The sequence below is a fragment of the Populus nigra genome, chromosome 10 (assembly GCF_951802175.1).
Source record: "Populus nigra chromosome 10, ddPopNigr1.1, whole genome shotgun sequence".
NCBI classification, from domain to species: domain Eukaryota; kingdom Viridiplantae; phylum Streptophyta; class Magnoliopsida; order Malpighiales; family Salicaceae; genus Populus; species Populus nigra.
In genome coordinates, this window is record NC_084861.1 from 8,969,825 (window position 1) to 8,986,071 (window position 16,247).

General features: G+C 34.4%; 3 protein-coding genes and 1 pseudogene across 4 annotated transcripts; all 4 read right to left on the reverse strand.

The window, feature by feature from the left end:
- Positions 1-1,044: 1,044 nt before the first annotated feature.
- Positions 1,045-3,753, reverse strand: LOC133704781 (transcription factor HHO2-like). 2 transcript variants are annotated; one of them, XM_062129752.1, is made up of 5 exons: positions 3,030-3,753; positions 2,628-2,953; positions 2,235-2,538; positions 2,057-2,133; positions 1,045-1,597 (listed from the first exon to the last, which is right to left on the reverse strand). In XM_062129752.1, exons 1-5 carry the CDS (start codon positions 3,148-3,150, stop codon positions 1,250-1,252), a joined length of 1,176 nt encoding a protein of 391 aa, XP_061985736.1. In that variant the 5' UTR covers positions 3,151-3,753; the 3' UTR covers positions 1,045-1,249. The 2 variants fall into 2 exon arrangements, with proteins under 2 accessions (XP_061985736.1, XP_061985737.1); XM_062129753.1 differs by having other exon boundaries at positions 2,628-2,935; positions 3,030-3,752.
- Positions 3,754-8,609: 4,856 nt separating this feature from the next.
- Positions 8,610-10,117, reverse strand: LOC133705271 (alpha-mannosidase 2-like; annotated as a pseudogene).
- Positions 10,118-10,334: 217 nt separating this feature from the next.
- On the reverse strand, positions 10,335-10,895 carry LOC133705272 (uncharacterized). Its single transcript, XM_062130412.1, has one exon. It carries the CDS (start codon positions 10,893-10,895, stop codon positions 10,335-10,337), a length of 561 nt encoding a protein of 186 aa, XP_061986396.1.
- Positions 10,896-13,778: 2,883 nt separating this feature from the next.
- LOC133705504 (allene oxide cyclase, chloroplastic-like) lies at positions 13,779-16,141 on the reverse strand. The gene is made up of 3 exons (XM_062130756.1): positions 15,235-16,141; positions 14,556-15,149; positions 13,779-14,463 (listed from the first exon to the last, which is right to left on the reverse strand). Exons 2-3 carry the CDS (start codon positions 14,806-14,808, stop codon positions 13,940-13,942), a joined length of 777 nt encoding a protein of 258 aa, XP_061986740.1. The 5' UTR covers positions 14,809-15,149; positions 15,235-16,141; the 3' UTR covers positions 13,779-13,939.
- Between the last annotated feature and the right edge of the window lie 106 nt (positions 16,142-16,247).

Sequence of the window (16,247 nt, forward strand, 5' to 3'; positions counted from 1 at the left end):
TTTAGTAACCTTCCAATATCAACTCAACTGTCTTCAATTTTATTTTATTTTATTTTTTGGCTACAAAAACGATGCTCCCATCAAAATCTTTTGAAAGGAAAAGGTCACGGATGTGGCTGACTACAAATTTGTTCCAAGAAAATTGCGGTTTTACAATCAAAAGTTGGGCCTCTACGTATGGTAGACACATTCAATTCGATATCTGAGCTTGTTTAGCACCTGCTTTTGTATGGTAAGGTAAAAGTTATTTAAACGCAGAAAGGTGCTTATCACATTCTCTCGTTTTCACATTGTATCAAGAGCTGGGCGAAAAGATATCTGATGTGGGCAGTGCCGATTTTTCTTGGTACGTAATAATTGAGAAAGAACTGTGGCATCCGCGTATGGACAGCAATTTGAGATATTATTGTTATTACATGCCCATCTAGTTTTTATTGGTATTTCCTGAAATTCCATCTCCGAAAATTAAAAAAAATTGAACAAATATCTTTAATTATCTCTTTGATTGTTAATATACGGAGAGTGAGGGACACAATTTAAACCCAACCACTTTCGGCTTCAGCTATCTATTTCCTTTATAGAGATTTCTGGACAAGTCAAGTTTTTCTTTTTTCTTTTCTTTTTTTCTAGGAAGGAATGAATTTGTTGCTTAAATGGCCGTTGGTCAATGTTTTGATGGTGATATTGTTAGACGAAGGCCATTGCTTGGAAATTAATCAAGCATTTCCCTGAATTCCAATGATGTTTCCTTCGAAATCAAGCCGTTTCCAATAAAAGAATTGCAAGAAAAGGACCATTCGATTGCAAGCAAAGTGGCGAAAAAATAAAAAATAGAAAGCCAGGGGCCAATATTGCAATTGACCTTTCGTTAGTTGCTTCATGTCCTAGATACACGATAAATGACCTGTACCAGAACAACACAAGTTCGTATGTTAAGGAATATATAGATTTGTGTCCGGTAAGCATTTGATGCCTGCTGCATTGTCTTCTGATCTCTTACCAGTGTAATTTATTTGTCTGTCTTCAATCTTATGGAAACCTCAATGGTCGTAAAGTACATGGATCATTATTCATCTTTTCAGCTGACGAGTCGCCAAAGAAAAAAATGGTAACGAGAAAATAACAAATCAGAAAACAAGAAAAACAAGTTGCACCCGAAGATTCAGAATGATGTCTATCTCACATATAGCCTTTGATCTATAGTGTTGGTTACAAAAATTCTAAACCACTCTTATGCAATGCATGGTAGTCAAACCACTGGGGATGTTGTTGTAGTATGTGTGGAGGAAGATGTAGCAGGGGAATTATTAGAATGAGCACCCCCTTCACTATGACTGCCCCCTCCTTCTGATTGCAAGGGCTCATATCGTACATGGTGTGGCTTTTGAGGGAATGTGGGCGGTGCTGCAGCTATTGGTGCATAGATTCCGTTGGCAGCGGAAATAGGGGAAGTTTCCGCTGGGGCGGTTGTGGCAGCCACTGCTGCATATTCGGGTGGTGGAACCCAGATACCACCAACAACTACAAATTGTGGTGCCTGTTGATTGCTGTTATTGTGGATAGTAGGGCTTGGTCTTCTTGTATGCAGACGGTATTTCTGAAACAAATGAAACATAAAACAGGATTAATGCTTTGCTTGATTTCACATACAAGACATAAATAAACAGCTGAAATTTTTAGTTCCTTTGCTGGTTTTCCATCCACTACATGGCCGGCATAATAAAAATTCTCGCCTTTTATAAAAAAAAAACCCAGCATATACTTCATTCTATTTCTGCGCATGAAGATCATTATCTTGAATCCGTTAGGCCAGATCTGTATTTTTCCAAATTCAGAATTCCTAAGCAAATAGTAGACAATCCTGTCTACGAACCCAGCTACATGTTCACTAATTTTTCCACTGGCATTCAAGCAAGCTTTCTACCCAGCTTCAACTTTTTTCCAAGCAATGCGGGTTCAAATTATCAACCTGGTGGATTTTGATAACCATATTCCATTTTCCTAATTGAAGATAAATTTTATGAATAACAGCGTATGTATAATCATAGATACCAACCTGTAAATGACTCTTGACTTCATCATTAGTAAGTCCATCCACCTTCATTAGCTCCCTAATTTGCTTTGGTGTTGCAGCTGCATTACATTAAATCACAACCACATATCAACACAAATTCAATTCACAGCAATGGCACAACAAAACCATAACCTCCCCTCAAAAAGAATCACTAACTCACCATGTGAACCACCAAGCTGTCGAAGAGCATGTAAGAACCTTCTATGCAGCTCAGGTGACCAACACCTTCTTTGCTTTCTTTGATTTCCCCCATCTATGTCTTCCTTTTTATTGCTTCCACCACCAGTCCCTCCTGTCGCAACAACCGCTGTTGAACTTGTTGTGGAAGCGGGCACTGAAGTTGGTGCTTTAGCAATTGCCTGATTACTTGTCTTCCCTATACTTTTCTCCCTGTGGAAGGGCTGAAATGCACCTCCAGCCCCATTTCTTATCACTTCTGTCACCGCTGCCTTTCTTGGCAGATCCTGCAAGAATCAAACACGCAAAGTAAAAACCATTGTTTTTTTGTCTCAATTTTCTCATTAACCCACGCAAGGGTTGGCCATTACAGTACCTGTTTTTGTGGTGGATCCGGGGAGTGATTCCACAACTGGACAGATCTAAGCCAATCAGATTTCTTCTTGTGATCATTGTTACCGCTGCTGATGCTAGTCTTGTTTCTCTTACTATTATTATGTGATTGCTGCTCTTGATGATCGTCATTTTCATTATCATTTTTATCATAAGAGTGAGTTCTCTTGATAGGAATAAATTCCTCTAAAACCGGCCCTTCACTTGATGTCTGCTCAGAGCATTCTGATTGTCCATGCATGTTATACTCCGTAGTTGTCCCTGATAACTCCCTCTTACATGCCTCAATCGCTGCAACAAACACACAAACTTCAAAAAATTCAATCTTTCTTTAGCTCGCCAAAAAAAATGGTCCAAGATTTTTTCTTAAAAAAAGGCACAAAACCTTGAGTAACAAGCTCTAAACACAAAGGAAGCTCGCGTTCAAAGACTTGAATCTTGCGTCTTTCTTCTTCTAAAGCTTCTACATATTCACCACACCTTTGTATTTTCTCAGCAAAATCCATTCTTTTTTGTTCAAATAACTAACTCTCCAGTCTCGAGAAGAGGTAGTAGTTCCTTTTTGACTTCTTTATATTATTCTTGGTGGTGATGGTAGTAGAAGAAGCGAAGATAGATTATAAGTAGAAGCACAGGTGGGTCGATCTGGTTAGAAAGCATAGATAGATCCGAAAACACAAGAAGAATATGGGATCTAAGTAGAATCACAAGATGGAATAAACTTGACAACCAAGCAAAAAAAAATACTACTTGTGTAATATATACACACACAGTAAAGCTAGCTAGCTAGCTTGTACTGAGAGAGAGAGGGGGGGGGGGAATACTGGTGAGACCTGTAAAAGAATAAGATAAATAACAAGGGATTAGCCTCAGAAACTATGGTTGTAGTCAGAGAGAAGGAGAGGGGAGAGGAGAAAAGCAAAAGCATGGCTTGGTTACGAAGGCATGAGATCGAAGTCGGGGCGTCGCATACAGACACGAATCTTGGATGTGCGGTGTATCCTTGTTTAGAGAGAGAAAGAAGAAGGTACGGGGTTGAATATTCGAGGGCCTGATTCCATTTTCGTCTCTCCGTTGTGGGCTGGCAATGATGTCAGCGTTTTGTCCTTCCATTATCTGGGCGAGTTGTATATTTAAAAAACATTGCCTCGTTCAAATATTATATATATATATATATATATATATTTAACCAATTTAAAATTTTATAAATATTCAATAACAAAAAAAATAAAATTTAATATCCAATAAACAAGAAAAAAAAAAGATAAACTGATATGGCATGAGAGAAAAAAAAAATTCACTATACTTTATTTTTGACACATTCAATACCATTAAAAAAATTTCAATGAAATGATTTTAATCACACATTGAAAGAACCAAATAAATTTAAAATTGATTATGATTTTTTTCAGGGTTAATTTATGATTAATTATGATTTTTTTTATGGTCTTCCAAGATATGATTAGAATCGTTTCGTTGAGATTTTTCTAACAGTACAAGGTGTGTCAAAAACAAAATGTCAATATATTCCTGGTGATCTATTCTTTTTTTCTTTTCTATTTCTCTCGACTGTCAAATCACCATATCTCTCTCTTTTTTTGCCATTAAATCTTCAATTTCATCTTTTCACCATTACAACTTCATAAAATTTTGAGTTAATTTTTGTTTATGTTAATTAATTTGTAAAAAACATATATTTTGAAACATGACTATACAACTATTATTGAGAATAGCATTTATGTATAAAAACAATATTTAGAAACATGGTTGTGTTATAACTGTATTATTTTTCAAATATTTTTTCAACCTATATTACTCTCAAGATTTTTACTGGGTTATGTTATTTAAAAAAAAAACATCATTATCTTCAAATAAGATTAAAATACTTGTCTTTTCCTTGTTCTCACCCTCACTGTCCCTGAAATTCAAATAATTATTTTTTACTTTCTAATTTTACTAAAATTATATGTTAGTTTTAATATTTTTTAAAATTTCAAAAAATAAATAGCATTAATTTTTATTGCTTGCTTTGAAAACACTAGGTCAATTAGAGAACTGTCCAATATTGTTTGTAATCATCCTTCTATCTATCACTAGATAATTGGTTCGCATTTCACCGCAAGTCGAACTGATTTTCTTACAACGTAAAAAAAACAATGTTTAAGTGTTGCTTAGTGTTTCTAAAGAAACCGAGAGATAATTGATTTAGTGTAAAACGGTCAACACCTGGCCTGATCTATGTTTTGGTTAATCCGAGGCAAATCCAGTTAAAATAGGGTCAAAACTCGTTGTTTATTTTTTTTTTCAAAATGATATCATTTTGATTTTTTTTACAAAATAAAAAGATTTGATTGATTTAGATTAACTTGGGTCAACCCACTTGACTCGATAGTTGTCCCGGATTAACTATTGGGTAGAGTATAGAGACAATGAGAAAAATCAAGGAGACCAAATCCAATAAATCAAATGTCGAATGGTGAAATAAAAAAATCAAGGATAAAAAAATAGCAACTAAGAGAATGAGGACCTCATTTGAAAAAAAAATTGAGGGGACAAACTAAAATTTTGAATTAAATAGCAAATTTGAAAAAAAAGCATTAAATTAACAAATAAATCCAAAATAAAAAATAAAAATCAAGAGAATGAGGACCAAATTCATAAAAAAATAAAAGTATGGATCTAAGGATGAAATTAAAAATAAATTAATTTTTGATAAAAGGGCTAAGAATCAAAATTAGAAATCAAAATATTGAGGTCAAACCTTAAATATTATCATAAAATATTGAATTGAAGGGTAAAATAGAAAAGAAAAAATAAATTCACAAAAGAATCCAAAACAAAAATAAAAATCAAGATAATGAGGACCAACTATGAAAAAAAATAAAAATTAAGATCATGGATTCAAGGATGAAATTGATAAAGAAACTAAAATTTAATAAAAGAGCCAAGAATCTAAATTAGAAATCAAAACATCAAAGGTTAAACCTGAAACATCATAAAATAGAAGGACAAATTTGATATAAAAAATAAATTTCAAATGATCAAGTTAAAAAAAAAGAAACTTGATACAATTAAAAAAATAAAGACCAAATATGATAAACTTTATAAATAACACACTCACTCAACTGATTTTTTGCAAGAACTGTATATTTTTTAAGGTTAAAGAGAGAGAGAAAAAGGAGAGAAAAAAAATATTATTGAAGCTCCATAGTGTGTGGGGCTGCTACACGCGTTAAACCACAATGAAAGAGGTGGCAAGACGTATCAAATGATGCCCTAAAATGTGGTGTTCGACCATCGAAAGACACCACATACGCCAACAACTTTTTATTTTTTAATTTAATTTATACAAATATCAAATTGTTTCTGACCCCATACAATATTAACAGAAAAAACATAATAAAAAGACAACCAAAACTTTTAATCTTATTTATAGATTATTTGACTCCAAGGGCACTTCAATAACTATATTGTGTCAAGAAAAAGTAAATACCAAAAACATCCCTACTCTTATTGTTAAGAAAATTAAACTTATGATGGTGTTTTAGATATTATATCATGTAGATCAAAGATTAAAAGATTCATATATCCCTATTTAATTTTGTAATAGCAAATGTGTCCCGTGAAAAATACTCTAAGAGTTGAATTGTCAAGGGCAAAACAATAATTTACTATAGAAATTCATGATAAAATATGAGTATGTACACTGGAAAACAATGAGTTCTTTTTAGTTTTTGTTACGATAAATAGGTAGGATCTTGACATGGATTTTGTTTTTATTTTCGTTGAAGCTATTGCTTATACCCATGGAATATACCAAAGGTATCTATTTAAACCTTATTCACCGCATGTCGTTATCACTAAAAATTATATTTTGAGATATTGATTAAAAAAATTACAATTGTTTTATATATTTTTCTCAGACCGTTACCAAGAAGTCAAACGCACACTAAGGAGAAACAGAGATCTTGTGAGTTGAACCTGAGCGTGAATACGCACTGACGATGCGGCGTGTGATTAGGTCTGAAGATAATGCAGAGTACGTGATCCTTCTTGTCAACGTGGCTGGCTTTTCACGCCTTGTAAGGGCGGCCAAACCCCAATTCCCACGTCCCATTCCCTCCCCACCTCCTCCACTCTTTCCTTGTTTTTGTGCCTTTCCTAATCATTAATTCCCTTACTCGCTATTCAGGCGCGTGATTTAATTTCATAAATTATTTTAAATTAAAAAGTTAAAGAATAATAAAATAAAAAAAAATTAATTTTATAAATTATTTTAATTAAAAATAATAATATAAAAAATATGTACCAAATCTAATATATAAAAAAGTTGAAAAAAAGATAAAATTGAAAATTTTTTCTAATTTCCTAAATTATTTTAAATAGAATAAGTAATGATAAAAAAAATAAGAACCAAAAGTGATAGATAAAAAAATAATAAGAGAAAAATAAATAACAATTAAAAAAATTAAGAAACAAAATTGATATAAAAACAAAATTAAGTCAAATTCTAATGGATGAAATTGAAAAACAAAATCAAAACAAAATATATAGCAATAAAAAAATTAATGACTAAATTTAATATAATCAACAAATAACATGATAATTTTTTTATTTTTTCACAACTTCTGAAAAGTGTATTCCTCTCAAATTACCTCGTTTTTTTTCATGGAAAGTGATTTTTTAGAAACTACTTTTTAATATTTGTTTATCATTAAAAAAGTTGGTTAATAAAAAATACTCTCTAATCAGAGAAAAATTGATGTGATTTTAAAAAAAATATTTTCCTTTTATTTTGAATGGAATGCACTTTTTAGAAGTTATAAAAAATTTAAAAATATCATGTTATTTACTGATCCTATCAAATTTGATTCTTAATTTTTTAATTGATATATATTTTGTTTTGATTTTTTTTAATTTTATCACTTAGCATTTGATATGATTTGATTTTTATATCAACTTTTTTTAATTGATTTTTTTACCAATCATATTCGGTTCCATTCTCTTAATTGTTATTTATTTTATTTAAAATAATTTATAAAAATAAAATTTTTTTAATTCCATCCTCTTTCAACTTTTTCATATGTTAGATTTGGTTATCATGCTTTTAATAAACTTGAAAAAAAAATTAAAACATTGATAAATTATTTTCTAACTCATTTTTTTATGACATAACTAAATATTAGAAAATATTTTCCAACTTATTTTCTATGATACTTTCAAACATAAAAAAAATAATCACTTTTCACATAAACTACTTTCCAGCAAACAAATTAATAAAAAAAACACATTTTTGAAAATCGAGTTTAATTTTTGTTTAACTGAAAAATATTTTTAATTAATGGTAAACAAAAAATAAATTAGAAACTGATTTTTACAAGAAGTCCTAGGACCCATTTCACCATAATTGATAAAGAATGCTATATTTTTTTAAATAGAAAGATAAAATATAAAAACTTCCATTGAAATGAAACAAAACCGGAGATGAAACCAAAAGAAAAGGAAAACAAAATCAGATCCAAAAACACATAAAATTAAATTTGAATTTATTAAAAAGAACAAGGAAAAGGAAGTGAATTTAAAAAGGGAGGACGACGGTGAAAGATTCACCAGGCTACCATGATTTTTTCTTTTAAGAAACAAGATAAAGATGGCTAATTCATTATGGCTAATTCATTATGTACGAGTACATGGTTTCTTCTTCTTCAAGGCTCCGATGCTTTTTAGGAAATCATGGAAATTATTTCTCTCCATAATTGACTAGCTCATCAATTTCAGATACAGATAGGTCCGTGTGATGTTTATACAAGTACTAGCTACAGCCTACAGGTCTTTTCTTTTAGCAAATGAAATGAACTCCGTGCACCCATAGAAGTTCAGTTTGATATTTTCTGGCTTATTGGTCGAGATGTTCTAGGTAGGACTTGGGATAGATTTTTTTTGCCCTCACCTGAAATGTGAAAGATCAAGGAAACAAAAGAGAAAAGAAGCGATCGGTGCCTCTTGCAATGGATAATTCAAGGGAACAGTGTGGGAGAAAAGAAGGGCTGAAGGGAAGAGGATTGGAAACAAGATCTAAAGTGGAAAAAATGTTAAACTCAAAAAGAATGTGAAAGATCGCATTCATTGGGCGATTATTATCCATCCCTCCTTGCCCAAGACCATGTCCATCATCTCTTGACAAACGACAGTCAAGCCTGATCTCTAACCATCCATCTTTTTGAGTTATTTTCCGCAGCAGACCATGCTTGATATCAAAGTTGAGAGTTTGATGTTGATTTTGAATTTCATCCACGCCACCTTCATTTCTGGAGCAGTCATGTGGAGCAGGGCAAGAAGATACATTGGACATCGGGAAGTATTCTAGTCTTGCTGGTTTTGCCTTTTCACATCTCACAAAGCCATTAGCAACATAATATGTTTGCAACCCCATGGCAGGAACAGAAGCTTTCCAGAGGACACTATGCCTTCCAGTAAAAGTTTTGCTTTTATCGTGCTGCTATTCAGAGGACGCTTGGCTTCGAACACAAGTCCAGTTTGAATCCAGAATAGTAACATCTGGCATGTTAACAATAAGCATCGCAATTTCTTCTCTACTTTGCTCCAAGGGATTAGAAAACTCAACATATTGTGAGGTTCCTTCACGGGCATTGATTGCCTTAAACACTGGTTGGGACATCATATTTAGACCTCACCTGTTCTGACTCAAACTGGGATGGGTTATGGTCAGATTTATCATGGCGAATACCAAGAAGTACTTCAATAGCTTTGGACATGAAAATTTGCAAGCCCTGTAAACAATTCTGCATTCGAGTTCCATAGTCCCAAACAACATGATACTTAGCAGTGCCAGTTACGCCGTCCTGATGTTGGAAAGAACTAAATTCCCCATTGCAGTAGTCATCTTGTAGGCAAAGCCTGTGGCCAATTTTTCACGTTGTGCTCTCTGGCAATAAGTATGCCACGAAGCCATCATTATCTCGACAGCACGTTGTCTTTGCTCTAGTACCCGATCAACAGCCTTAAAGAAAGGCCTTGAGATGTAATAGCCACTCCAATAGTCCTGTTGCCTATCAGCATAAGTAAAGAAGTCACCTGATAAAGATGGAAAACCCCCAATCTGATCAGAGCCAACCTCTACAGGAAGAGAATAATTTATCCCGTCAGACTTTCCACGAGGAGTTCGGAAGTACTCATCCAAAGTACCAAATTGTGCCCCTGCATTTAAACTCGGATTAGAGTTGACGTAATCAAATAACATTCGGTAATTCTGAAACTGAGCCTCTGCTTCATCAATACTGATGTAACAGAAATCATCACCAAGAGGAACAAGGAGAGTATTAGTCCGGTACAGAGTTAATTTCTTCCTGTATTGATCCAGTAGCTTTAGTGCTCTCTCCTGAATATTTTCCACTGGTTGATTTCCACTGGATGTTTGCCCCATGGACACAGTTCATAATTAAAGCCATGCATTCGAGCAAAATCAGTTTCACAACAAATAGCAGGCTCGGTCCACAAGTATGAGAAATATCACAGGAATAGAAGGGCATTGTGTATATTAAAATATCAGTACTTCCCTCAGCATGCTCATTTGGATCTTCAAAGTCATCCCCACCAGGATCTACAATGCCTACTTGATCTCCATACTCCTCACATTGATATCATCACCACCATACTCATCTTACATCGACTAAGCAGTCGTACTGGAGGTTGTTGTAAGTGTAACAGCTGAAGCAGGGACACTGATTAAAGGCGCAGAACTATCAACTGGTTGAGTTTGCGATTTTGAAGTAGAAGCCGGGGATATACTGGACAATGAAAATCCAGTAAACGAACAAGTAGCAGTCCCTGAAGAAGTCATCACACTAGTTGTAGCAGAAGCAAAATCCGAAAACGAAAACAATGCAGAGCCAGTAGAAACAGCAGCAGCACTCAACCCCGAAGTAGTATTGCTAGTACCGGTAGAAGTAACTGCAGTAGCACCACTAGCTGGAGCAGAAGCATGTGTATTAGTTAGTGTGGAAAACAACGGCGATACAGTTGTGGATTTCGCTGATGAAGAAGAAGCTGCATTACCATATAATGAAGGTTGTGAAGGTGCTGATGACTGCGTCCCAAACGAAAAAGAATTTGGTTGAAGGGGTTGATGTGGATGCGATAGCAGTGGTACTAACAATAGTTGGCGTTGAAGCTGGAGTGGTTTTTGGGAAAGAAAATCCAGTAGATCAGAAGATTGGAGTAGAGCTTGCATTAAGGAAAGAAGATGAAGAACCAAACAAATTAGTAGTGGTGCTGGTGGTTGAAGCAGTAGATGATCCTCCTAATTCCAGAGTGCTTGTGACAGAAAGCAAATTATTTTACGTGTGAAAGAGCAAGTGCATCTCATCGTCCTGCAATCTCCTCAATAAATAAACGGTTTGCTTGCCAACCCGACGATATGGTTGAGGAAAGTAACCGAGATTTTATAGTGGTGCGCTAAAGGAACTTTTCAAAAGTTCTCCAGCTTTCCAGTTTCCCTTTTCAACTGATTCGCCTGCAATCTAAATCAAGAAATTACGGTAACATTTCTTCGTGCTTCGTTTCAAGTTATTGCAGAACACTGGTTGCTCGTCATGAGCCTCAAATCTTTGACGATCCTTGGATCACAAGTTCTTGTAGCCCATCTCTTGAAGCCTGGATGGATGTGTTGGGCCCGTTGGTAACGAATAGCCCATGATTCTTGAGGATGGCCCAGTTATTGCTTGACCTTGACGTATTTTAGTAATGCTCTCAAGAAAAAAAATATAAACAATCACAAGGGAGGATGTCGACCTTGACATGGTCTGCCAGCGACTCGAGATGAGTTTCTTGCAATCCTTCCTTTTTATCAACATCAACAGTAATAGTATTAATAATGGACCGACCGCCAGCGCCACCGAATCTTTTATATAAAAAACAAATGTTGATAACAGTAAATAAATCTAAATTGAGTGTCAAGACGAAGTGGCCCAAAATTAGGACTATTACTGTTTATTTGACGGAAATGCTATGATTTCCAAGCACAGTTTGATGACATTTTTCCAAAGGACATATTAAGAGCATTCTTATAATTGGTTTATAAAGCTTGTAGGTTGTATTTAATTTATTAACTTAACATTCCTATCTCTTCTCTACAAGTAGATTATAGATTCTGAGTTTTATTTTATCTTTATCTTTTCATGCGAGATATTGAAAGGAAAAAAAAAATGCAAGTCAAGTGAAAAAAAAAAAATCAAAGATAACATGAATAAATGAATAAATAGAGCACCCACATGCATAACATAGGCTGAACAGTACCGCTCGATTAAGGCCTGTTTGAAATAGTAGTAATGATGGGTGTTTAAAATATTTTCTGTTTAGAAATATATTAAAATAATTTTTTTTATTTTTTTAAAATTATTTTTGGTATTAGTACATCAAAACAATTAAAAAACATAAAAAAAATTCGTTTTAAACAAACGAAAAAAATCAAAATTTTTAGGAATGTAGTTTTCATTGTATTCCCAAACACTCTCTTGACCCAAGCTTAATACAGGCGCGAATCCTGTTCCATTCCAAAAAAAAAATTACTATTATTTGATCAAGTTCGTGTGCACAAAACTTCTATTGATTGGTGTGTTATTAATATTTATTTATTTAATTTAATTTTTTTTTTAAATCATGTAGATAAAATCTTTTCATCTATTTATATAATGGATTTTAATAGTGGTTTGATTTAAATTCTCTATCATTTTTAGCTGCTTTTGTGATTTTTTTCCTACCCTTTTTATTTTTCTACTCTTATTTTTGTTTTGATTTTTTGGTTGTTGTCGGGTTTTTTTATATTATCCTTTTTTATTCTCCCGGGTGGGTTGGTGTTGTGGGTATTTTAAACAATTATCTTAATTATGTATTTAATATATTGGGGGAGAAAATATGCAAAATCATGTTCGAATGTTAACTTTCTTTTGTTGTCCCTTAGAGAGTTGAGGCATCAAGAAGGCTTGGCAGAGAGCGAGAGGTGAGAAAAGACACATTGATGGTTCATAAAGTAACGACGAGGATGATGCTTCATTATAAAAAGGAAGAAAGGAATGAAAAAGTATTCATTTCTTTCGGACTCATCTCTCTTCCTGTCTTTATTGATTAAAGGAGGAGGGTAGTGATTAATAAACTTGCTATTAGAGGTTCTTATAAAATGGCTACAATTATAAACCTATCAAAATCTATAAACATCCTACTACTACTACTACTACTACTATTATTATTATTATTATTATTAGTAGATTAACATAGATGTCTGGGCTAACTTGCGCACACCTTGACTAATCTCACGGGCCCTGAAATTAACGACCATGTAAGTCTCTAGTGGCCATTATATGAGCAACCACAGGGTTCGAACCTGAGACCATAGAAAGAGTAAACTCCTTAATCCCAAATTCTTACTATTGAGCCACCACCTAGATAATTAATTATTATTAGTCATAGCTTTGTGTATCAAACGATAAATTTTTTACATAAAAATTAATTGTTTTGATAATTTAAATCTTCAATAACAACAATTTTTTTTTTCTAAGTTAGAATTTAATGACCTCGTCATTCTCTTTCACTAAAAATAGATTAAAAATTATAAAAAATAAAGTTTTATATTAAAATATCATTTTAAAAATTATAAGGATCGGTTACCTAATAGCTTTAAAAGATAGGGATGAAAATGAATTTTCCAAGAAAATTTTAAAGAATCACCTATATTACATGTGTGTTTCACTTCAGTCCTTTAACTTTCAATTAGGCCCTCACAACCAAACAAACATGTAATTAGGTTTTAATTTAAGCTTAATTGTGCAAAATATAAGATTAAGGAGCATAATTTAATTAATATTTATCGGATAGATAACTGCTTTGTATCTGGCACACCGCAATCTCTATTCTCTACCGGTGGCGAGGCCACCACTATCACCCCCTGATTGGTCCCGGATTGCAAGCCATTATGTGCATTAGACCTGATGACATCAATGTGTGTAGCAAGTACCTAATGCGTGCTATTTGAAGGTTATTTGTTTTCTTTACTTATTTTTTTTTTTATTTTGATTGTTAATATATTAAAATAATTTTTTTTAATATTAATTCATTATAATAATATAAAAAAGATATTAATTTAAAATAACTGCAACACTACAAAAACAAACACCGCCCCCCCAGATACATCATTGAGACTTAATTTCTCCGGCGAGAAACAAACATTGACTGGAAAGAAAATGGCAAAAAGAAATTTAGCTAAAAAATAAACAAAATGGATCAATTAGTGAAGTTTTGGATAATCCCACGAGGTTCCGTGGCCTTAGCAGCAGGAGCCGGTTCCACACTTGGCGATGGGGTGACTGGCTGTCCCAGAAGTTCAGCTGGCAAATCAGGTATTCCCTTCAAATAGAAAGTGTAAAACAACTTGAAAGGAAACACAAGTTGCTGCAACTTGACCTGTCCATAGACACCCTCAAAGATCCCAGAACCACCAGTCACAGCTAGGTAGGTATCCTCATAGGTCAGGTATGCTCCTTGTACTGATATGTGACCATAATCACCAAAGTAGAAGCTGTATGTTGCCTCATATCTATCACCTTTCTTTTCTGGCACATTTTGGATTAGTACACAGAGACCAGAAGTTATGCCTAGCCGTTTCTGTAAGTCTCCAGAGTAAAGCTTGTTGGAGAAAGGCACAAGGTCACCGAGAGAGTTTTGGGGTTTTTGACTCAGTTTTAAAAAGGCTGGGCTGCCTCTGTCTCGCTCGTTGATTTCATACACATTCAGCTCTTGAACTTTAGCTAAAAAAGAGAAAATCACTTCATCAATCAAGTAATATAAACAAGATCATTATTTTTAAAGCGAATTATATTGTTTAAGTAGTTTAACTTACTTGGTTTTGGAGATACTGGAGGGGACCTAGGCTTCTTGTTGAAGAAGAAAGCTCTGGTGGTGAAGTCCCTGGAGCTTCTTTTTGTTGAGAAATCATCTTGATCACGAGTTGCTTTGGAGAGTTTGAGGTGTTGAATTGCAAAGCCTTGCGAGTGAGTGAAACCCAATTGTTGTTGGGATTGGATGCGAGATTGGGATCTTGGGTTAGAGAGTTTGAGAGAAGAGACTGGCTTGAGAGAGCTGGTGGAGGCCATTGATGATGCCGGTGACGATAGAAAGATAGACAGAGGAGAGAGTGCCAAGAATCAAGATGGGCAGCTCAAACTCTGTAGAAATAGTACACAGAGAGAGGATTTTTCAAATATTTCATGTCGAACACGTGGGGATTTTTTTTGTATTTTTATTTTTTTCGTGGAAAGTGGAGAAGTGGAGCTGGGCCGCATGTGAACGATCGTCATGTGGAAAGATCAAAATCATTTTAATTAAATTTCGTGGAGGGTGCCTCTCATTTGGTCTATGGTAGCAATAAACTTGCAAGCGGCTCATTTCTATGAACATGGTCGGTTGGTAGCTTGGATGGAGCTTCCTCTTCCCTCTACAAGAACAAGACAGTCATTTAGTAATTCCATTAATGGCTTCAAAAAAAAAAAACAATAAGCAATTTCAGAGCTTATAAATACCATTCCAGATGAGGTATCTAATGCCATCTTTAGTGCTTCATTTCCTCAAGAGAATATACCAATAGGATCCTTGGTTACAAAACACCCACTTGCAAATTGGTGCACGTCCACCCCATTAGTGCACAAGAAGAGATAGGGTTAACTCGTTGACTATTCACCAACCCAGATTCAGGCATCACGGATTTCACACGAGCCAGGTAGGTGTTTCCAGGAAGTTACGGGTCAACACAATCGGCCGGAGTAAAAAACGTGAAAGAAGTCTCTATTCCATGTCCTAGTCAATTAAATAAAATAAACTCCACTCCCCTGTCCAAAAGAAAACAACTATCGTGCTCGTCTCTAGTAGAGACTCGTGCGCCGTCTCAGAGACCACGGTTCGAGAGAAATCAACATAGATAGATAGCATAAGCCTCAACAACAGTATAAATACCTGGACCTACAATCATAGTTGGCCCAGAACCAATTAAAATAAAAACACAGGAAAAAAAAAAACAACCATGCTTGTCTTGTGACACTTGTCACCGAAAAAATCTTCCTTGCCTTTTAATTTTTTGGTTCGACCCTGAGGGCAAATCCTATATTCAGACAGTTTTAAGAATACATCCCCACCTGTTCCTTGCCACAATAATGACATCGGCAAATGCTGGTCGTCATCGACTCAATAGATTCGAATCTAACCAGCAAGCCCCATGATCAGATCAAATGGAGGGACGCAGGCAACGAATGAAGTGAACTAAAGACGAGACCATATATCCTATTATAGTTTGAACTACAAAGAAAAAGTACACGAACGTAGAATCAGAATTACCTAAATCAATGATATAGTTGCCAAAAATAGAAGAAGAAGAAGAAGAGGTCACTCAAGAATAGTATAAGCATGTCTTAGGTATAGAAGAACTTGTCCAGCAGCCATTAATGGAAGTCTGGTTTCTTCTATCTACTTTCCTAATCCATAAACTATAACCTGACTCGCATTGTTTGCCTAGTCCTTAGGAATTGAACCTCTCAAATCA